Here is a 22042-nt window from a genome sequence, read left to right as displayed (position 1 = left end):
TGAATAGTCTACATTAATTTAAAATATAATGTTTGCTTATTATCAAAATAAGCATTTTATGTATTAAACTTGCTTAAAATCATAAGGGAATAAGTTATTTTAAGCAAGTTTAATACATTAATACGTCTTAAAATATTCCTATGAATATGCATAGTAGATAATCTTTTATTAGCAACGAATGTTCTCTTTCAATTTTTTTTTTTTTTTTTTTTTTTTAATGGTTGTCATATAGATTGCTTATTAAATGTTTAAAAATATTTAAAAAGTGTCACGTAAAGCGTTTTAAAATTAAACATTATCACACAAATAACGATTTCAGATTTTAAGGAATAGACCAAAATTAATGTTTACACGACGGACTAGTTTCCATTAGATAAATAGGTCTAATTAAAGTCATTAATTCGGTCGCATAGGTAGTTTATATTTCTAATTCTAAGATTTTATAAATAATTCAAGAGATTAACTTAATATGAAGTTGTAAATGCATTCACTATAAATATATAATATAAAGTTTTTGCGGGTTTTTAGATAATACATTTGTATAATAATTATTGACAATACTATATAAAAACTGTTGAAATAATATCTATAATTGTAGTTGTCTCAGACGCTTCAAACACTATAAAGCAATTTACGTATTCCTTACATTTGTCTTAAAACTATTCTTCTTTTCCTTTCTGTTTTCCCTGCAGGCGTGGATGTACAGAGCACTGCCATTGGTTCTCATCGCATATCCTACAAGCCAACACGCCTGCGCAGTCCACTCCTTCAACAACTTCTGATCAACTTTCCCCATATTTAAATAAGATCACAAATCATCGGGGACCATGAGTTCATATTTCCCAAACACATATCTGACGGACCTGAGAAATGCTGGCGGTGGAGATCACTATACACCCCAGAGTGTTCACGCTCAGTCCGGACGGGACACCTGTGACCAGGGACAGAGACAGTATCTTCAACCTCAATATGCAGCATCATCACCAGCCCAAGGTGCCACTTATCCACGCTTTCCACCATATGACCGATTGGAAATTCGTCCCATAACATCTGCACCAAGTTCTCCAAGTCCCCCCGGGCATTATTATGGAAATCACTGCACTCAACAGCCACCAGGTCCCATGCCACCACAACCTCAGCATGCACCACTCACTCACCCGAACGCTTACGTACCTCAGGATGGACAAAATTGTCGTGGTTCTCCTAACGATCCTCAAGGACCTCAACAACACCCTAACATGTCACCACCACAATATCCACCGAGTTGCAAGATGCAACAACAACCTCCACAACAGCCTCAACCAATGCCACAACAACAGATGACCCACGATCCCAACGTCATCGTCCAGCGACCTTTGACCTCTGACTGCCCACCTAACAACATGCACCAGGCCCCTTGCCAGAGTCCTGTACATTCTCCACCCCAACAAATATACACACCCAACCACGTGACTCCCTCCAATCCCAACGGGAACCACGTGCAACAGCAGGTCCAGCCTCCGAGCTCGGGCAACTTGCCAAGTCCACTGTATCCATGGATGAGGAGTCAGTTTGGTAAGTCTTTGTTTCGCTATCGTTTTTTCAGTTTCTTTACTAATTCGTAATATAATTTTTAACGCTATTTTGGACAAACATTTATAAATAAATATTTTAATTTTTTATCGATATAACTAGGCTCAAAATTTAATCATTTCTAATTCAAATCAAAATTCATTTTATAATAATAATCCTTTTGAAAAATTCTATAATAGTCGTCAAAAATGGATATAATTTTATAATTACTTCGATGATATACTTTATGTTTAAGTTTTTGTCGTTTAATTTTCCCGCCAGCATTTGTCCGCCATTTTGTAAATATTTCCCTCTAGTGGAGAATACTTACAACTAAACGGGCTACTTCATTTCTTGATTGTCGCACCCTCTGGAGGTACGGAAACTAAGCATTTTCGAAGTTTTCACCTTATGAAAAAAAAAAAAAAAAAAATCGTAAAATAACAGAAAAATTGATCGATATTAATTCTTAAAAAAACTAATATTTTAAGAAATTATTATAAATTAATAATTTGACTTCTGAATTTACAATTAATACTATAAATAGAAAAGCAGTAAAAAAGAATTAGCAAAAAATTAGTCAATTTTTACATTTGGCTTTATTTCATATAAAGTAAATTATTGTTATAGTATCAAGAAATTGTATAAAATTTTAGAATTAAAAATGTTTTAGAACTAGTTTTAAGACCTATAAGTTAACTAATGAATTAATAATCGCCTAAAAGCGAAAAATGATATTTGTAAAATTCATATTTTAATTCTAATCATTGATTAACATTTTTCATGATCTATTAGTTCTATTAGTTTTAATGATCTATTCGTCCATTTTATCGACATATTAGCTCATATTTCGCGAATTATTCATTGATAAATATTAAAATCGAAGATCATATAAAGTTCAATATTTTGACCAGTTTATTATGTTTTGTTTTTGTTTGTTAGTTATCAGATTCAATCACAAAACAGTATAAATAAAATAAAATTTTGCTGTTTAAATTCAAACATTACTAAAGAAAAATAGTTAATCAATTACAATACTTGGCTCCCTTATCTAATGAATATATACAGACATTAAACATATATAGACTCAGTTTTTATTACCAAAGGGTTTTAATTTATATTGTTTGATTAAACTTATTGATTTTACATTTAAAATTATTCTAATATTCAGTATTATATATTGGAAAAAGTATGTATAATACTGTGCAGTACTGTACTGTATAGTACAACAGGTATATGAGATCTCTTATCGCATATAGATTTATACATTATTTTAAAATTAACAGATATTTTATTTTGTGCATTTTAAAAAATTTAATGGAATTTGTCTATTTCATATATGATTAATTTCTAAAGATATAAATAAGATGATCACTTATTGTGTTAATTTAGCCTATAATCGTTTAAAATAAGTAAATTGAAGGCTTAGATCTGAATTAATATCAATATTTTTGGCTTGTTTATATCTTTTTTCTTAATATTGAAACTTAAATTGCCACAAATAACTTAATTTGAATTATTTATTATAATTTATTGGTTTGTTCATTCGTAAATAGAAAATAAACTTTATAACTTATTTTTAAACCTCGACGTTCTATAATAGACTTTACAATATATAAATATATTTAATAAGTTATTTTATTGGTTTTTATTCACTAAAATTCTCTACAGTGACAAAATATATTGCCTACAGAATTTTAAATATGTTTTAAATTTCTAAAATTCGACAAAAAAATTCGATTTTAAACTAGATACCATAAATGTCGTATTATGTAATCAGAAAAATAATCGTCCAAATACTCGGTTGTCACATAAACAAGAATTATTACTACCGTGTTACATATATTTTCTATGACGTCACACAGCCAAGGAAGACAGCATGGCTCCCGACATAAACATTCGAAATGTGTACTATTATTCATTCTCCATGCAGCTCACGTTCCTCCCACTTACTACGCCCCATCGCTCTCATTGGTTAACTCTCTGCATGCCAATTCTGTACGTTCCGCCTCCGTTGTCATGGCGACTTACCGATCGAGTTATGGCGCTGCCGATATAGTTTATTTTCGATCGAAATTCTTATTTTTATGCTTATAAAACAACTAAAATAGATTTTTGAAGATTATCGATGAAGATTAATAATACATAATTTTTAATTAATTCGATAATTTTTAATATGCTGTCAATGAGAAGTCTTTAACCGGATTAAATAAGAAAAAAAACTTTAAGCTAGATAAAATAAAGATACTACATGAAGATTAGTTTTTATTAATATGTTTATTATTTATCATTATAAAGCTCATTTTAGATTATAATTCTTTTTTGAGCTTGAAACTTAATTATTGGCTTGCATGAAACTAAGTATTTTGTGCCATTAATCGTTAATTAAAATTTTATATTTGCTGGAAACATATACTTAGTTTGTCTTTCTTTATAAAATAAGTATACGGTAATTTTAGTAGAATAGATATTTAAAAACTTAAACAGTTAATATATATATTTTTAAATTTTTGTAATGAAACACACAAAATGGATCTCGACATAGTTCATAGGACAAATCAAATTATACACTCCCTTGTATGTAGCGACAGCTGGTGTCAATTTTCTGAAAGACGTCACCATTGTATTGTATTCATAATTATCTTTAAATTCAGCTACTTTTGATTATTAATTTTTATTTCTTTCCTTTCTTTTTTGGCGTATCTAGAAAATATGATAATGTCTGAATGATTTTTCTTTTCTTTTCTTTTTAATATCTTGTAAAATAGATAACCTTATCTACTTCGATTACCTCTAATTGGCAAGCTTCTGTAGTAACATAATATCAAAACTTACACGATTGTACAGGAGTACTTTCCTTCTTATACTGATAAGCTAATATCACTCGTTCGCCTATTATTTTTGCAATTTTTCAGGTGCATGCATCTCTACGGATTCTGGTTTCTCAAACAGTAATTTGTTACGCTGAGTATGGCCTAAAAACATAATAGGAAAAGCGTGAATATTTATAAAACTGTATAGTCTGAGCTAGAGAAATTGTAACTCCAATTTTAAACTTATTAACTTATATAGTTATATGAAATTTCCATATCTAAGAACATTAAACGAATTAAAGGTGTAAAATTTTAAATAAAAATGATTAGAAGGCATAAACATTTTTATTTAAAAATTTCATGATTAAATTCTATCTAAGGAAATATTTTTGAAAATTTTAAATTTTTCATAAAGAATTATGTTTTCTGCATTTTATTTAAGGCCTATTAAATTTAAACTTTAAAACGTTAAAGAGAATTTTGCCGATAATAATAACTTTTATGAAAATTAAAGGGAAAAATTTTATCATATTTTTTGAACATATTAATTATAGATTTTTTCCTTTAAATATTGGCTAATTTTAAATTAAATGAAACCTAATATTTAAATTCTTATTATATTAAAACGCAATTGAAATTAAATTGCATAATCAATTAAATTCTAGTTTTAATTTTTTTAAGTCTAAGTATATTTTCTTACATACATAATTTTACACTAACATAAATTGTTATTTATTGTATATTTTTGTAGGCCTGTAATAAGTTATATAATTTCCAATATATTACTCTCTATATATATATTTTTAATGCATTGAAAACTATAAAATCACGTCTTATTAATTAAAAATAAACTATTCATTTAAATAGTGTACTATTTTTGTAATTTTTAAAATCTGTTTTATTTAGAAATTTATTGTACTTTATATGATAGATATAGTCATATATTATTCAATTTTAATATTTTAAAATTCTCCAGTAAGTATTTTGTTTGAAAAAGCATTTTTATTCTTAAATTATGTTCGGAACAATAGAAATGATATCCACTATAGAAAATATAAACCCAGGTAAAAGTTTTCTATCAATGTTTAATGCATTTGCAGCAGTACTTTAGAATGCAAGTCCCGATTCTTTTAAGAGAAAAAGTTTTTGTGCTCTTGCGTGACGAAAAAAGATAGCGTTGGTTGGTTCGTGACTTCGTTTTTTTCCCGTTCCCATCTTCTGATCTAATTGGTCCGCTTTCTTCCATTCTCTAGAGAAACTTCTACGGTCTTCTCACCTATCTTCCTTATGAAGGGACTCAGGTGGAAATGGATTCCATTAGTTGGATTGTTCGACTGAGTCTCGATCCGTCCCAAGCCAATAAGGTAATGGATGCAAGTGATAGATGTGGCCAAAGGAAGATTGGTTTACCTGTAGAAGCTCTTGGCCTCCGCTACTAAAATTATTTAGAATGTTGAGAGTTTTTTTATTCACTGGAGGGAAATTTTCGAATGTAATAAAGCGTTAAAGTTTTACTTTTTAAGAAGTTTTCTAAATTTCTTTCATAGGCATATGTTACATCACTCTTCGGTATTGATCGTTTACGAGAAGACATAAATCTATTAATGAAAAAAGTTGCATGTTGTACTTAATATTTTCATATGAGTATTTTAAAATCATAACTTGATCATAAATTAACACACAATTTTTCCTAGACACACTTTACTTTATCATTTATTAAATGAGGAGATACGTTAGTTTTATGAATGAAAGAATAGAATCTAGCTAGAATTTTAAAAACATTTTGCTCAATTATTTTTGATTAATTTTCTTATATGAAATACAAATTTTGTTAAATAAATAATTTTTAATTTAGCTTTATTATAAATTTAAATCGCTTGAATAAATAATATTTTAATTTTACTATTTACTAAAGAATGTAAATAATAATAAATGTACTGTATTTTTTATTTATTCTGATACAACATTTTTTATTTGCACCATGTTATTTTTGATTAGGAAAACAAATATTAAACTATTTTAGCATTGGTTTATTAGATGCTAGATATAAAACGTAGATAAGACAGAAGACTGTATTATTCAGTTCAATGAGATATAGTATACATTACCAGTGACTTTGTATGAGATTCTATTTGGATCTCACACACAACCATTCTCTATCCAATAGTTTTTGAAGCCTTTACTGGTAACAAATAACACTATAGCTATGCATTGCAAATTTTTCTCTATTCCTACCTTTAGAATTATTTAAAATTTTCAAACCATTGAAAAGTTTAAAGGTAAAACGATGCTTATTCGTTTCTTCCTATTCAATCTATTCCACGATTAAGATTGTTAATAATATCAATCATATAATTTATGATTTATTTTATAAAAAAATATTGAACAAGTCAAAGCTTAGATTATTTCAAAAGATATTTAATCCTGTTGTAGAACTAATGAGTGTTTAAAAATAAAACTTTAAAGAGAAGATTTTATGGCACCGAGTTTCTCAAAAACGCTAATTTAAATCCACTTCTATTTTAGAAGTAGTGGAAGGAAAGTTTATATGGGATTTCACTTAAAAACATCGTAAAAATCGAATTTAAAATTATAGGATATAAATTTTATCATTAACTGGACTAAATTATAGAATCAAAACTCAATTTATTCTATTACATTTATAACAGCAAAAATTCATTGTTTTATAGCATTTCTTTCTCTAATCGTGCTAAAAATATATGTACTGTACAGTATATTTAAATAAAGATTAAAGCATCATTGATTAAAAATTTAATTTTGCTGAAATAAGCTACCTTTGTGCATTTTTCTGGGAATAGATTATCATACACGTTTGTTTGAATAGCAAAGCGTGGATACGAAAAAGGAAAGAAAATAATCTTTATTTATTTTTTGTTGATAGTATGTTCACTTTTCAGTATATTTTCAAACTATTCGCGTTTTTTTACAGCAGTAATAATTTCTCTGCTCGACTTATTTCCTTATCAAATTTCGTAAAGTGGAGTGGAGCATGCAGCAACCAAACGCGGATGACTGGATGCTAAGAATGTAACGAATTACAACGGAATCGAGTCATAATGAATTCACGGCACATTGTCTTAATTAGTTCTGAGTTCGGGTAAGTCGTTTAATTGGTATGAGGGTTTCATTAACGCAAAACTTCGAATCTTCGCTTGATGGGTGTTAGTCGTTGTTTTCAGACTTAGAAAGGATCGCCAGCACTACCGAAATCCCCCAGGCTCCTAGTGAAAGATTTGTGAACTAATTAGCTACTGAGCTAATCATTTGGGTCTTGTGATTCACTCGAGAACTATTATGTCTGTCACTTTGCTTCGCTATACTTGGAAAACATTTTTCTCTTAAACGAAAATAAATCTATATACAATAATCGAATTCTTAATTGAAACGATACGAACTATTCGGTATCCTTTGTTATTCAAATTCTGTTTGTATACATAAGAATACTTTAAAAATTTGTCTGCCTAAATTGAAAATACGATCGATTCAACTCGAATTAATTTATAAAATATTGAGAAAAAATTTATTAAATTTCAAATGACATTATCTGTTTTTCTCTTCATCATTGATACTTCTGTAAATTCAAATAATTAAATCTAATACTGATTATTCATAAAATATTATCTTAAACATATTTATAGAGCAATATTTCTAACATAATTCTGATGGAATAACTGGAGCAACGGAAGAAGGAAGAACGGGGAATGCTAATTTAATAGCGATCGATAGGAGCTAGACTATAATAAATGTAAAAAAAGAAAGGCGAGGTTATGCATCGTAATTAATAGCTTATATTTGCGAAGGACAAAACGTAAAATGATAATTTTTCTTTATGATTTCTTTGAATCTATTGTCAATTAATACTTTATAGCAATTTTAATTAAGAATATTCAAGGTAATATATGTAAGAAATGATGATGAAATGTTGTTACTTTGTTCTTTTTGGAATAAATAGGCCTGTATGTTTTTTCCTCATGGCAATTAAAGCAATTTAATTTTGCATAGATTTGTTGCAAAAGGTAGCAAAGTTTTATTTAAAAACTTTCAAAATTATCATCGAAATAGGATACATAAAATGCCTGAAATAATTAAATATCTTTTATAATTAATAAATTACATTTTTAATAAATAAATATAAATATTTCCATTGTAATTTATCAATTAATGTTCTTATAAAATACGAAAAGAGAAAACATTTTAAATATGCAGAATTTTTCGTGTGTTTTGAACATAATTTATTTTTATTTTCGATTAGAGGAAGTGAAAAAAATTTTATTTGCGTCGGATCGATATTTAAAATTGCATATTTACATTTATTTGTAATGTTTCTATATCTAAGAACAGCATTTGATCCGCTTGAAATTCAAAACGTTTCGCATTTATTAATATGAATGGTCCTATCTGGAAAAAAACACGCAATGTTTACTTTAAAAAGAAAATAGCGCCAGTGGTCGAATTTCCCACGCACTAACCCATAATCCTTCAGAACCTTCATCCCATCAGCCATCAGTCAAGGATAAACTATGTTCGGTACTGGAATGTGATGGGAAAGAAAATCAATTACCTGCCCAGCTTTTCTATTTCCCGTTCGCTCCCCACTTTCCTTCTAGCAGAAGGCAATGAAGAGTACGAGCGCAGCTGGCACTCGAATCCCCTCGTTCATCAACCCGGTCTGCCAACGAAAAAGAAACTAGAAAGATGGTAACCACTGCTGGATTTCTACGGAAATTTCCCCGGAGAAGAAATAAAGCGATGCGCGGAAATTAATCGCGCCCGCAGCTATTTCTTATTTCTGTTCCGTGCAGAATTTCTAGTTGGTACGAAGCAAGCGCTAAGATGTGTTACCTCATCTCCCACACGTCCATTCCTTAATCCGGCCCACTGACAGTATAAGGGTAAGCAGTGAGTGAAGCATGGATGGCAACGAATTGCTGCCATCTTTCACTAGAAGGGAAAAGAAGTAGCTAAATTCGTAAAACTTCTCTGCAGACTCGAATGCTGTTTGTTTCAGTGACAGCGGGATTAAGGTTAGGATGAAAAAAGCCACACAAGAAAACTTCCATCTGACAAATGATTTTCAAACTTTAATTTCGGTTTCTTTTCTTCCTTTTTTATTTTCTATTATTAACGTCAACCATAAATGATGTTTCGTTTCTACTCGTTAGTCGAATCAATCTAGAAATTCTCTACGGTATATGAATCCCATTAATAATATTCGTGAACGATTTTTGTTATCTTTAGCAAATATTTAATTAGCATTATTCGCTATGGAAACGGGTTTAGCTTGTGTTATATCGAACAGCAATCTACTCGAATTTGCTTTAAGTGCGTTCGTCAATACCGAGCACACATCAGTTTAATGTCTTTCTAAATCATTTTGCAAATTAGAATTGTCTAACTCTGCTGCTGCATCTAAACAGAATTTAAGAAAATTTCTTTTGAATAAAAAAAATTCATAAAAATCACAAAATAACTTAGGTTATTAAATTATTTAGCAATTTCCATCCACTTCACATTTAATAACATGAACGAAACAAAATTATCAAAATAGTTATCAAAGCTTAAGAAATGAATTCTGTGCTACTTAAATGAATATTTAAAGCTAATTCATTTATTGTAATTTTTAATCTAATTAATTCTTTTCAATTACAGAACAGTTCAAACACGAAAAAGCCATATAATTATAGGGTAATTTCCAGATGGTAGAAAATAAAAACACAAAACTAATTTGATAAGAATAGAAGCATTTCAAACTGGAGAGAAAAATGGGTCATTTTTCAGATTTGTTTCGTTATCATTTGAGATGTAGCAGTCCATCCGACAACTTCCAAAGAACCTTTTGTAATCTCATTTCTTCTGTCGACGCCTAATTGAGGTTGTATGGCCTGGTATATGTCATGTAATTGCTGTGTAATTGCTGTGTAAAACCTGCCCCCCTTGTCACTGGAGTCGCCTTGTTTTCGTGAATACAACAAGTTGTAAAACGATTGTGACAGCCGTGAGTTAGGCGGGCGACCTCTGAAGCTGGCAGTGTTTTTTCATCTCCTTTCCTTCTTTTATGGCACGTGGGCCACTTGGGCGGTCTTCCTGGAATACGTGTTTTGGCTTCGAAATGTGTCAACATGTACCCGTAATTTGCTATTCAGCTATCGAAAATTTAGAACATAAACAAAAGAATTATTTATATTCGATCATACGTAATAGCATAAGCGTGCTGTGCGAAAGTCCATAAATTTATTCCCTCACACCTTAAAAAGTAACTATTTTAGCACGTATTTTTGTTTATTTAATACTTAAAATTTTAAAAATAAATCCAATTTTGAGAAAATTGTACTGTACTGTATAATTCAAAAACGACAAACTGTGAAAATATTTTACTTTCCTATTTTCAATAATCTATAAACCTATTTGTTTATAATAATCTATAAACCTATTTATATATTGATGGGGAAAAGATTGTTACATACTCAATATCACCTTTTGTCCCATTTATAATTGAAACTAAACCATATAACCTAAACTCAGCGCTAAAATTTAAAAAAAAATTGAATAACCATACACATATTATAACTCAATTTAAAAAAATCTTGATATACTTTATTGGCATCTGACAACAATTATTAATGATAGTGTGTAAAGTATTAAATTGAAAATGTGTGTGTATTGTGTATAAACTGGTTGTTTATCAATGATTATAAACAGATAAATGTTATCTAATTTGTTGTGTTTCTTTTATCTTTCCTAGAACGAAAGCGCGGACGCCAGACCTATACACGCTACCAGACATTGGAATTGGAGAAAGAGTTCCACTTCAACCGCTATCTGACGCGGAGAAGAAGGATAGAAATAGCTCATGCTCTATGTCTAACGGAACGTCAGATCAAGATATGGTTTCAGAATCGGAGGATGAAATGGAAAAAAGAAAATAAAGCTAAACTGGAAGCTGGCCTGGCATTAGGGCCAGCTCCACCGGAACTAACACACGTATTAGATCATCGCCCAACCCAATGAAAATGTTAAGTATAACGAGAACTGTACAAAAAACAGTACAAGTTTAAAAAAAAATAACGAAAAATCACTGGAGCTGTGTTGTACAGGATAGAATATTGACGACGACAAAATGTGTCGTATATGTGTCGTGCGAATGGTGCTTCCACATGGAGGGGACTCCAAGTAAAGCTACCATAACATGTTTATTATACTAATTATGATAATCATAACCGTGTCTCACGCGGTAGGTGTTGATTAGGACATGTAAATATACCTTAGTTGTATTGGAAATTTGTCGTCGTCATTGTTCGCGATAACGTCAGGCAGAAAAAGGGATCTTTCTTCTCTGATGTCAATGCATTCTACTAAATTGCTCCGTTTTGTTTCGTGATGTAAAGTGTCTATCTCTGATCTTTTACGTGCGTAGGTTGATCGTTCTGGGAAGTGGGTTATGTGCGTTATATGTCCGAATTTGATCCTCTCTTAAGATATGTCGTTATTTGGTAGGAAACAATCGCGCGCGATTCATGTCAATAGGCCTGTAGGAGATTTTCTTGCTCTTTGTCTCACTCTGACAGCTTTTTCTAAACACGACTAATGAATGTGCTACAAGTAAATTAAACATTTTTATAAGTAATAAAAACAGTATTATTAATTAAATTTATTGCAAGAAAGGTAATAAACTCTAGAAGGGAAAATATAGGCCTCAAAGTAGTTTCGATCAATTAAATCAGAAATTGCTCATACAAATTTCCTAAAACACTTTATTTGATTAAACTACTTTACTAAATTATTTACATAATTTAAATTCACTGTTCATACTGGCCTCAGCCTCTATTCAACTAAGGAATTCTCCATTTATTTACAAGATTTAATATATTCAATTTCTATTTTTATCTCAATATACTGGATAATTCTATTATATAATGAATTGTTTTCCTTTTCGAATTGCTAAAAACCTATCAAATATTTTTCATTTTGAATGAAAAATTTTTAAAACAAGCATAAACAAAAGAGATTTTCATGGAAAACATTAACATATTTGGCAATGTAGATCAATAGGTTATGTTTTATTTCAATAACCTATAAGTTATTAAACTTACTAAACATAGTTATAAGGATATTTAATTTTATTTTTTATTTTGTAAATGAGATTTACATCAGTTTGGTTTGATAACTCGTAGCAAATCTAAATGAATTTTTCGATTAAAAAATTAAAATAAATGGAAAAATTAATATAGGATACTTTATTAGAATTTTCGTATTTGGAAATTAATTATTGGAAAGTTTAGAATATGGTCCAAGTTATCCTTTTAATAAACGAGGTTTTAAAAACATATTACAGCTAATAGGTATATAGACTTTCAGAGAGTCATTCATCTCAAAAGGCAAATCATTTCTTTTCGATATTACTCTAGATATCATCATAGAACAGCTGTTACCAGTTTACTTTTCCCAGTTTCTATTCCTATGAGAACACGTAAAGTAATAAAAGTCTTCGATGGTACTTAATCATTCTGTCTTGCTTTTCTGCGTTATACTTCTTTGGTTTGCGGAAAAAGAATGAGTACAATGTATATGCTTCATTGAGAGTTGACTGGACTCACTCAACCTGATTGAATTTCTTTCTGGAATATGAATTCGCAAAACTGCACTTTTCTATTGCATCGGGTTTTAAATGTCCCGACGCTTTGAACCTGTTACATATTAAATAACTGTGAGATTAATAGGTTTAATTTAAAAAATAAAATTCAAACTAAGAGTCACAAGCCTACTTATACATTAGTTACTTAAAAATTGTAAAGAAGTACAAAATAATTTACTGTTTAACACGATAATTATGCGTGTTCTTAACGTGTATTAGTATTAATTGATGAAAATTTTCAACTCGAGAAAGGTTATTTATATAGGTTATATTTTATATATTTATTATATTAATTTTTATAGGTATAAAAACAATAAAATATGCTAGATATGCTACTTCTTAACGTTTTCTCCTAACTGAAATTGGTAGTAAGTTCTGCTCTATTCGTCACTTATATAAGTTTTATATATATATATATAGTTTTTTCAATTTATATTTTAATACGATCTGCAGTTTTCATAAATTATAATATTTATGACAATAATGGATAAATTTATGATGGAAAAAAAAATAGCCTGTAGACTTATTCTTTTTAATTTTGGCTGATATAGCTAACGTGTAATAAAACTAAACAAGAGAAGCACGTGAAAAATTAATTACAAATACGTACTAAATTATAATTGGCCTATAAATTTCACAACTGATGTTGCTAATAAGGAGTTTTAATAGATATTTTGTTCCTTTGAGCGATTCTATTTAATTCTATTGTAATAAGAAGCTACAAATTACAAGCTTTACGATCTCATTAGTTCGCATTATGACAAGTTAACATCGGATTTTACTTAACAAAGTGCATCGCATCAAAAATTTGTATTAATGTGGTTTCTTCAGAGGAAGGTTGTATCATTTCTATTGTATGTTCTTTGCAATCTTTGTTGTTTGTTACCGAAGAATATCCTTTGATACAAAAGTGGTGCCGTTGGACCCCTGCTAAATCTTTTTCTTCGTCACGGGGGCATCATAAATCAGTCTCAGAAAGTTCTAAACGTCTAAACGAACTCCTCCCCCCCTTGTCTGTTCGGCAATACTTAGGCTACTCTAGACAGAGGGTTTAGTAGCGAGCATAATATTGTCTTGGCAGCTAGGTGATGGTCATGATTTTACTGTTGCTTAACACTATCAAAATGGATTAAACCTCATATACTTTCGACAAGTGGATCGTAAAATTTATTCGGAAAATTAAATGCATGTCTTAGTTCAACTTGGCGAAATAAAGGTTAGTCTTTTTGTTTTATTTTATTAACCAATTTAAATATTTTTTGATTAAAATTATTTTAACAATTCTGTATTTTCTAAACTACAATTGATACGAATTTTATCTAAAATTTATTCTTTTAAATGCCTACTTGAGTACAAGACAAGTATAGATTTCAAATTTCTGATTATTTTCTCTCAAATTCTACAAATTTAAAATTTGTAAACACACAAAACTTTTACTCTTATAAGGCCATTTCTATTATATTCTATTTTGCTTCGAATCTCTCTATTTAAAATTTAGAATAAATTATCATTTCAAATTATAAAAAAAGATAATGTGTTTGTAGTCGAATGTACTATTTTAATCTCCAAAAAAATACTTCACGGTAATGAGAAGGATAAGTTGGATATTTAGACAGCTCGGATTACTGACAAGATTAGTTAGTTGTCAGCAGAAAAGAAAACCAGTAGCTATCGCTATAACCACTTATCTTTATGGAACCTCGGGCATTTGTATCATCTCTTCTTTCCGCAACTCTAGTGGGATAAAGGTACTATCTATTTTCACCAACCTACTGACGTCAAATCCAACTAAATCATGCTATTAGTCTAATGTTATTGTTTAAGTATAGGCCTAAAGCCTATCCCTTCGCTGTTTGTTATTCTACATAAAGCTTATAGCATAAATAAATCTATTTATTTTTTTTTATGTCTCAAATCATATTACTTATGTCAGAAATACAGATATTAACACAAATATTTATATTTTACATCTATGGATATATTATTTGTTAACAGTAAATATTTCCTGTTCAAAAATCAATTCGATTCTTCGAATTTTTTTTCTTTCTGGGTTACGTATGTGATTTAAAACTTTTTAAAAAATAATAAAGGCGAGGTCTATTGTGTATCTTAAATAAAACTATTTTATTATTTTACGTTTATAAGTGCCATAGGCTTAAAAACTTATAGATGTGATAGTGTCTAACACTCTAATTTTTAATATTTTAATACGAATATTTCATTATAATTCATAAAATGATTTAAAATTTGTATATAATAATTAATATTGATATTCTGCTCAGTTAATTTCAATAAATATACGTTGAAAATTATTTATTTTGAAACTTTGATTCGGAGGCAGAGGCCAGTATTGCTCATTAATTTGTGAAAACCGTATTGTTTACAATGTACAGTACATTACCCTTGATACTATGTGAAAATATTAAGAATTATATCCGTGAAGTTAATTTTAATATTTGGAAGAGAAAAATAAAATAGCATCATTAAAATTTATTATGGGAAATATATTATGTAATAGATTTTTGTTGTTAGTTAAATGACTGCAGTTTCGCATGATATTGTTAAGTAGTTCAGGAAAAAAGGAAAATGATTGTATTTGTTTTCTACTGAATATAAAGAAAAGCTTACGAATAGGCCTGTGTGTAGATCTACACTTATGCGCTTCTTATTGGTCGACTATAGGCCTATAGCGTGTTGAAGAGTAACGTTACCTTCTAACTATGTATACGACAACATATACGTATTAAAGTAAAAGAATTGTCTATGATCGATTGTTACAACTTTATTCCCAATAATATACGTATCAAAGAAAAAACCATTCCCAGTATACGAGGCGTGACAAGTATGGAGTTGGGAGGTCTTCCTGGCCGTTCTTCGAACGATCATTTTGCAGCGAATTTACTATGCGACCTTACTATTATGGTCATTTACTCGTTATATTTAAATGATTTTCTGTAGAAATATTAAAATTGTTTAACCTAAAAACAACTGAAATTTCATGAAAATTAGTTTATTTCATTAGCACGTTTTAATATAGAAATGAGTATACGTAACATTAGAGGAGAAAAATAAAATAAATAAACGACTGTAGTTCCTTTTATGATTGATAAATGATTGTATTGAAGTATGGTAACCTTTGAACTCAAATATACGTAAAACTGTTCGCGCCGAAAAAAAACCCTAATTATCTCCCTATTTTCTGACAATGTATACTCAATTCCAAGATCTCTATGTGTATACGTAAATTAGGGATTTTTCTCCTTGTGTCCTGTAGAAAACAATCGAATTTTCTCTCAACTTCGCTAGAAATGTGCGAATTTATTGTTGACTCAAAACTGTTGTTATTGTAAGCTTTTGAAAACTATTTTTTGTTATATTTTTGTTTGTTTTTCTTTTTTTGAAGAAAAGAAAACAATGTTTGTATTTTCTCTCAAATATCTTTGTCTACCATGACTCTCTATTACCTTCATTTACTTTCTGTTGTTAAATAAACTCGTGATTGGAAAAACGAAATGATTTTTGTCTTATATTAATGATATTAAACCACATTAATTATTGCCATTTTTAAAGACTTAATTACTAATTAATATTTCTACAAAGTAATAAAATTAGATTAATTAAACATTATTAATAATATTTCCTTTTTAAAAATCAACATTTTATAATATACGATTGATTTTATTTTATTATTAGTCTGTCATATTTTCAGACAACTAAACACAGTGCTGAATCAATCAATATTTCATAGCATTACTTTTATAATCGTAGAATCAATACGAGACACCTCACTTACCTAGATATATTGTCTGTACTTTCTCAATACAATATTTAAATATCATTTCCAACTTCTCAAGACCTCGATATAAATTCCCTCATTCAACTTTTAAAAGGAGTAAGTTAACATTTTCAAATGGTTTACAATTCTTTCCATTAGTGTAGATCTATAGATTTTAATCTGTATAACACTTACATAGGCCTAGTACAAGCTTAAGTATTTAAAAATTTCTAACAAGTTATTGATGACTTTAAAAACAAACAGCTTTAGTTTATTTTTTTAAAAATAATATTTAATTAAATACATATTTTTAAAAAAATCTTTTAGTTACAACAATGCTAATTATAAAATATTTTTCCAATATGATTTTTATATCATAAATCTATCAAACTTTAATAAATAAAATCTAAGATCTAGTTAGAGATATATAATAGAATTAATTATTATTTTATTTTATCAAAATTTTTATATTAATCACTAAAATCCCAAACAATTTACTTTTAATCGAGGTCGTTTTCTCAATTAATTTTTTTTAATGAAAAACAAACTAGTGTAATGTATAGATATAGGCATGTGTATATTCAGTTATGAATTACATTAATTACAGGATTAGTAATGTAGGATTATTATTATTATCTTTAGGCTAATAATTGTCCTTATAATACCTTGATATGTAGCCGAATTCAAATAAATTATTTGACATAACACAGGATCTAAAAAACTTTAATGTAACAACCACAAAGAGATTTTTATCTGCATAATTGATTTAAAAATTAATTCTGAAAACTGGTATGACACAAATATAAGATATATTGAAATGCTAATCTTAATATTTTGAGAAAAATAATACATTGATAAATATTAATCTACTCAGTATTTTAATATGTAAAATTTTCGTGATTACTAAAGATGACTACACTAAAAATGAGAATTTTAATGAATGTTCACAAAAATAATAGCTATGTTATAATAGTCTATATTTAGGCTAAATTTAGCAATAAAATCAGTCATGATGAATCAACAATTATATATTGTTTTTTAAAAACGTTAAAACATGTCTACTGTACAGTAAAAATACAAATAGGAAAAAAAATTGATAAAACTATTTTACTGGATTTTTCTGCAAAATAAAATAAAACAGAATAAAATATGAATATTTTACAGAATTGACTCAACAATTTATTAAATATGGCGGTGCAGGATAACTTTCAATTCATCAAGTTGAATAGCCTACTTCTAATTAATCTAACGTTATAAGTCAATATAAAATTACTATAATTTCACTTATACTGTATAAATGTTGATATTTGAATGAGTAGATACAAACAATAAAAGCTGACAAAGCCGTGCTTTAAAATACCGTAGCCAATATTCTAAATTTTCTACATGAATTTTTAAACATAAAGTCCAGGCCTAGGCTTATGTTTTTCCATTTTTAACGTAGAGATTTCAATTTAAAAAATATTCTAAAAATGTAGCATTTCATACCTAAATATCAATCTAATATAAGAATATTTTTTCAATAAAGAAAACGACAAATTTTTGCAACATTTAATAAAAACAATTGTAACAGAATGTTACCTATAGAAATATATGGAATTCTTTATACATATTGTCACTAAATTGTCAATAGAAAGATATCAAAATTGAAATTTTGATTTTCTCTATGTTATATAGCTGGCATATCTATCACTGTTATTCAAAATGGCCGAGATGTAGTATGAAAGTAAACAAACAATCAAGCAGATTGCTACATCCAGTGTTACTGCTGACCATCTGTCACAGAGGCAAGTCACAGTAGACTTGGCACTTCTAAACCCGCCCACTGGCACTCTAGTTTTAGACCTGATGTCTTCATGTTACCTCTCTGGCTCACTGAATTTCCCAGATAATTAGTCGTGGGTGTGGAAGTTTGGGGATTGATTCTCGGACATTAAAGATGGACGGAAGTTGCAATTCCATGTAATTAGAAGGACTTAAGAGTAATAGGTGCCTTGGGACACATATAGTTTGGCTACTTCATGGTTACGGGATAGTTAACTTGATATATGTTAGAATTCTATTTTGAAATGTCTTCTTGACAAGATTTCGTGAATTTTTATTTTAAAATATATAATTTAAAGTAAAAATATAGCTATTGTTTAATAAGATTGCTTATATCCAGTTTAAAATTAAGTTTAAAACGGACTTTTATTTTGTATGACATATTCAAAGTTAACAAATTGAATTTAAGGTTACATTTAATTACTTTTTGATTTATTCTCGAAATTTTCAATAAACAAACAATTAAAAATATAATTAATTACAATTTGCTAAACTTATTTTTAACGCAAATTTTGCAATATGACTTGTTTATGATTATAAATCTCGCAGTTATGTATTAAAAATAAGTTTTTAAAATAATTATAAATAACAGAATTATTTATCATTTGCTGCCAAAAATAAATAATTTAATTTTAAATATATATGACGAAAATTAATAATAAAATTATAAGTTATTGCCTTATAAATAGGTTACGTAATGTAAACGAAAAGAGAAACATAATTAACATTAAAAACAACTAACGATAAATCATATATAAAAGGTAAACCATAAAATAAAAAGTTCTTGAATATTTTCTACTTTCTAAATTTAAAATAAAATAAAAAGTCAAATGTTCTGCAATCTGAAGCTTATCGAAGGAGCAGCTACAATTTGCACTCTGTGTGATGTCGAAATGGTGTAAATATGCTTTTAAGTTTTTCGTGACCAGAGATAAATTGTGACTCAATTTATTTCTAGTTATGGAAAGTTATACAAGCCAGGTCAAGAGAAAAAAAATGCTTGCTTTCAGGCTGTTAAGTGCTACCAGGGAGGAAAAAAAACCCTTTGATTAATAGGTTTTTGGAAGGGTGATGTAAATTCGATACTTTAAATATTGTATTGGTTCTTTTTATTTACCAGTTTTGTCTTAATATATGTTGTCTACTAGAAAATTAAAATTATCAGATTACGTTTAGTTTTTTTTTCTTTATTTTTTGTCTTTAATTTTGCAAAAATTTTATTTTTACATTGAGTAAATAATAATAAAAATAAAAATAATTGCACAAAGTTAAATATTTATCAATTTTATGACATTTCTAAGATGTTGAATGTTATACCGCATGTAATTATGAACCTCATAATTAATTCATTATGTCTAATTCATTTTAATGTTAATGTTTTTTTTTATTTTATCGGTTGTAATCTTATAGACAATACAAACGTATAATTAAGCATAAATTTTACAATATATTTTTTTCTTTTTATAAAAAAAGGATTAAATTTTATATTCAATATATTTTTTTCCCCGCTAAAATTTACTTTAAGCTCATTATCGAAGTAATTACAATAAATTAATTACGTTTGAAAATGATTTAACGTAATAAATTACTTAAATATAATAAAGATATTTCAGTAAGATAACGATGATGATGAAGATAAAACATAATGAAGATAAAACATAATGAAGATAAAACATAATGAAGATAATATATTTAATGAGCAAGTGAAGATATTCCAATCTGTATGTTGTTTGAGTAATAACATAAAATTGGATTAAGTCCGTTGAAAATTGAAATTTCGATTGTTTACAAAACCAATTTGGAAACCTTAGCCTTTGGCATAAATCTGCATATCCTAAAGAAAAACCTATAAATATTTTTATAAACAAACTTCGAAAAATTTTAAGTTAATTACAATTTTAAATAACATTTTTGAGAAAATATAAATTAAGTCAAGAGCCATGAATTTATAATAAGCTATGAATAAAATTACCATTCATTATTTTTCGAACAAAATATTCACGTTCTTAATGTCTTGAATAAAAACGGGTATTAACCTTACTTATGAATATTTTTCTATTTTTTCTCCTTTCTAAACAGTCATCTGTTTGAAAGTAACAATAATAAAAATTTCAAAAAATTTACTACATTAATTTTAATTTTCTAATGAAAATAATGCTTTTAAATGTATTAATTATATTTAAAGATACTTATTATAACATATTTATTTTATTTTAATCTAGAAATAGAACTTTAATGTTGACCTGTAGGCCTAGATTTTAAACAGCAAATTTTATGTTTATAAAATGTGAATTTTTTTTTTTTTAGTGATTTCTAAATGCATTTCTCGAGTACAATTTACATTTTTTATTAAGCAATAATTATATAAAATTAATTTTTAATGTTTTTTTTTACTTTATTGCGTTTTTATTATTAATATCTAATCGATGAATGTAATAGAAATCAAAAGATTTAATATTATTTTATTAAAAATATTCTAAAAGATTAATGTGCTGATGTTATAAAAAGTATAATAACTTAAATTATAACAGGTTTCAGCGTGACTTAATAATAGAGAATTATTCTTAATAATTATTTTTTAAAACGATATAAAACCTTGTTCAATAATAATAATACTAGTAATAAAATTTGATAAACATTAAGATAGCATATAATTTTCGATTCAGAGAGTTTAACATACATAAAATCGGGATGATTAATGGTTCTTTATTAGTTTCGGCCAATGGGCATGTTTCTACTGCCCAGGGAGGTAGGGAAAGGTTCCCTGCATAGTCCACCCACTTTGGTATAGCCCTTAGAAAATGGTGCTTTTGGAGAAGAACAAGCTCACGGTGAGTGTTCCAAACTGTCTTTCATCTTTCATCACAATCAAAAGTAACACTGTTAATAACAGAATTGACACATGAAAGTTTAAGTGTTAAGAACAAAAATAACTTTTAATGGTTGGATTTTAGTTGGTCAGAAGTTAGAGAAATAGATCCTGTTCGAATCTAGATAAATCCCAAACACAATGCTGCCAGAACTTCTGATAGCTAAATTATACGGTTCAAGAAGATAAAAGAAATTTGGAGAGATTCCAATCATTCCTTTGTGATCTGGGTTTCTCCTATTTATCACCAGTTTTAGAATTTTATTGGATGGAATTGCAAGAATGATATAAGATCACTAGAGTAGAGATTTCTCTAATTTTTCTTCCATAGAGATCTAAATTTCAAAGATGCTTAAAATTCTTTCCGAAATCGAAACGGAGATAACGCAAAGAGAAAATATTTTCATAATTTTCTTTATAAAAAAAATAACTGAAATGATCTTTCATATATTATAACTCTTGGCTTACAATTCGAAATATGTGAATAATACATCGCATTGTAAAATGAATATTTTTTTCCCCCTTTCAAATTTGCAGAGTAAATAATTTGGTTTCTA

General features: G+C 28.1%; 1 protein-coding gene and 1 long non-coding RNA gene across 8 annotated transcripts in view; both read left to right on the top strand.

Annotated features, from left to right (window-relative positions):
• LOC136969992 (homeotic protein antennapedia-like) overlaps positions 1-13337 on the top strand; it is a 57943-nt gene extending 44606 nt beyond the window's left edge. For all 7 annotated transcript variants that reach the window (XM_067264350.1, XM_067264351.1, XM_067264349.1 and 4 more), the window contains 2 exons: positions 693-1554; positions 11128-13337. In XM_067264350.1, the coding sequence (XP_067120451.1) occupies positions 828-1554; positions 11128-11393 (993 nt within the window). In that variant the 5' untranslated portion in view covers positions 693-827 and the 3' untranslated portion in view covers positions 11394-13337. The remainder of the gene's footprint in view (positions 1-692; positions 1555-11127) is intronic.
• A 113-nt stretch (positions 13338-13450) lies between these two features.
• Positions 13451-22042, top strand: part of LOC136969998 (uncharacterized) — a 104430-nt gene continuing 95838 nt past the window's right edge. Inside the window, exon 1 of the long non-coding RNA XR_010879909.1 lies at positions 13451-14233. This is a non-coding gene — a long non-coding RNA (uncharacterized lncRNA). The remainder of the gene's footprint in view (positions 14234-22042) is intronic.

This window comes from Centruroides vittatus, unplaced genomic scaffold (genome assembly GCF_030686945.1).
Source record: "Centruroides vittatus isolate TY-2023 unplaced genomic scaffold, ASM3068694v2 contig_1863, whole genome shotgun sequence".
Classification (NCBI taxonomy): Eukaryota; Metazoa; Arthropoda; class Arachnida; order Scorpiones; family Buthidae; genus Centruroides; species Centruroides vittatus.
The sequence above is the reverse complement of the archived record's forward strand: the minus strand, read 5'-3'. Positions and strand labels throughout refer to the sequence as shown.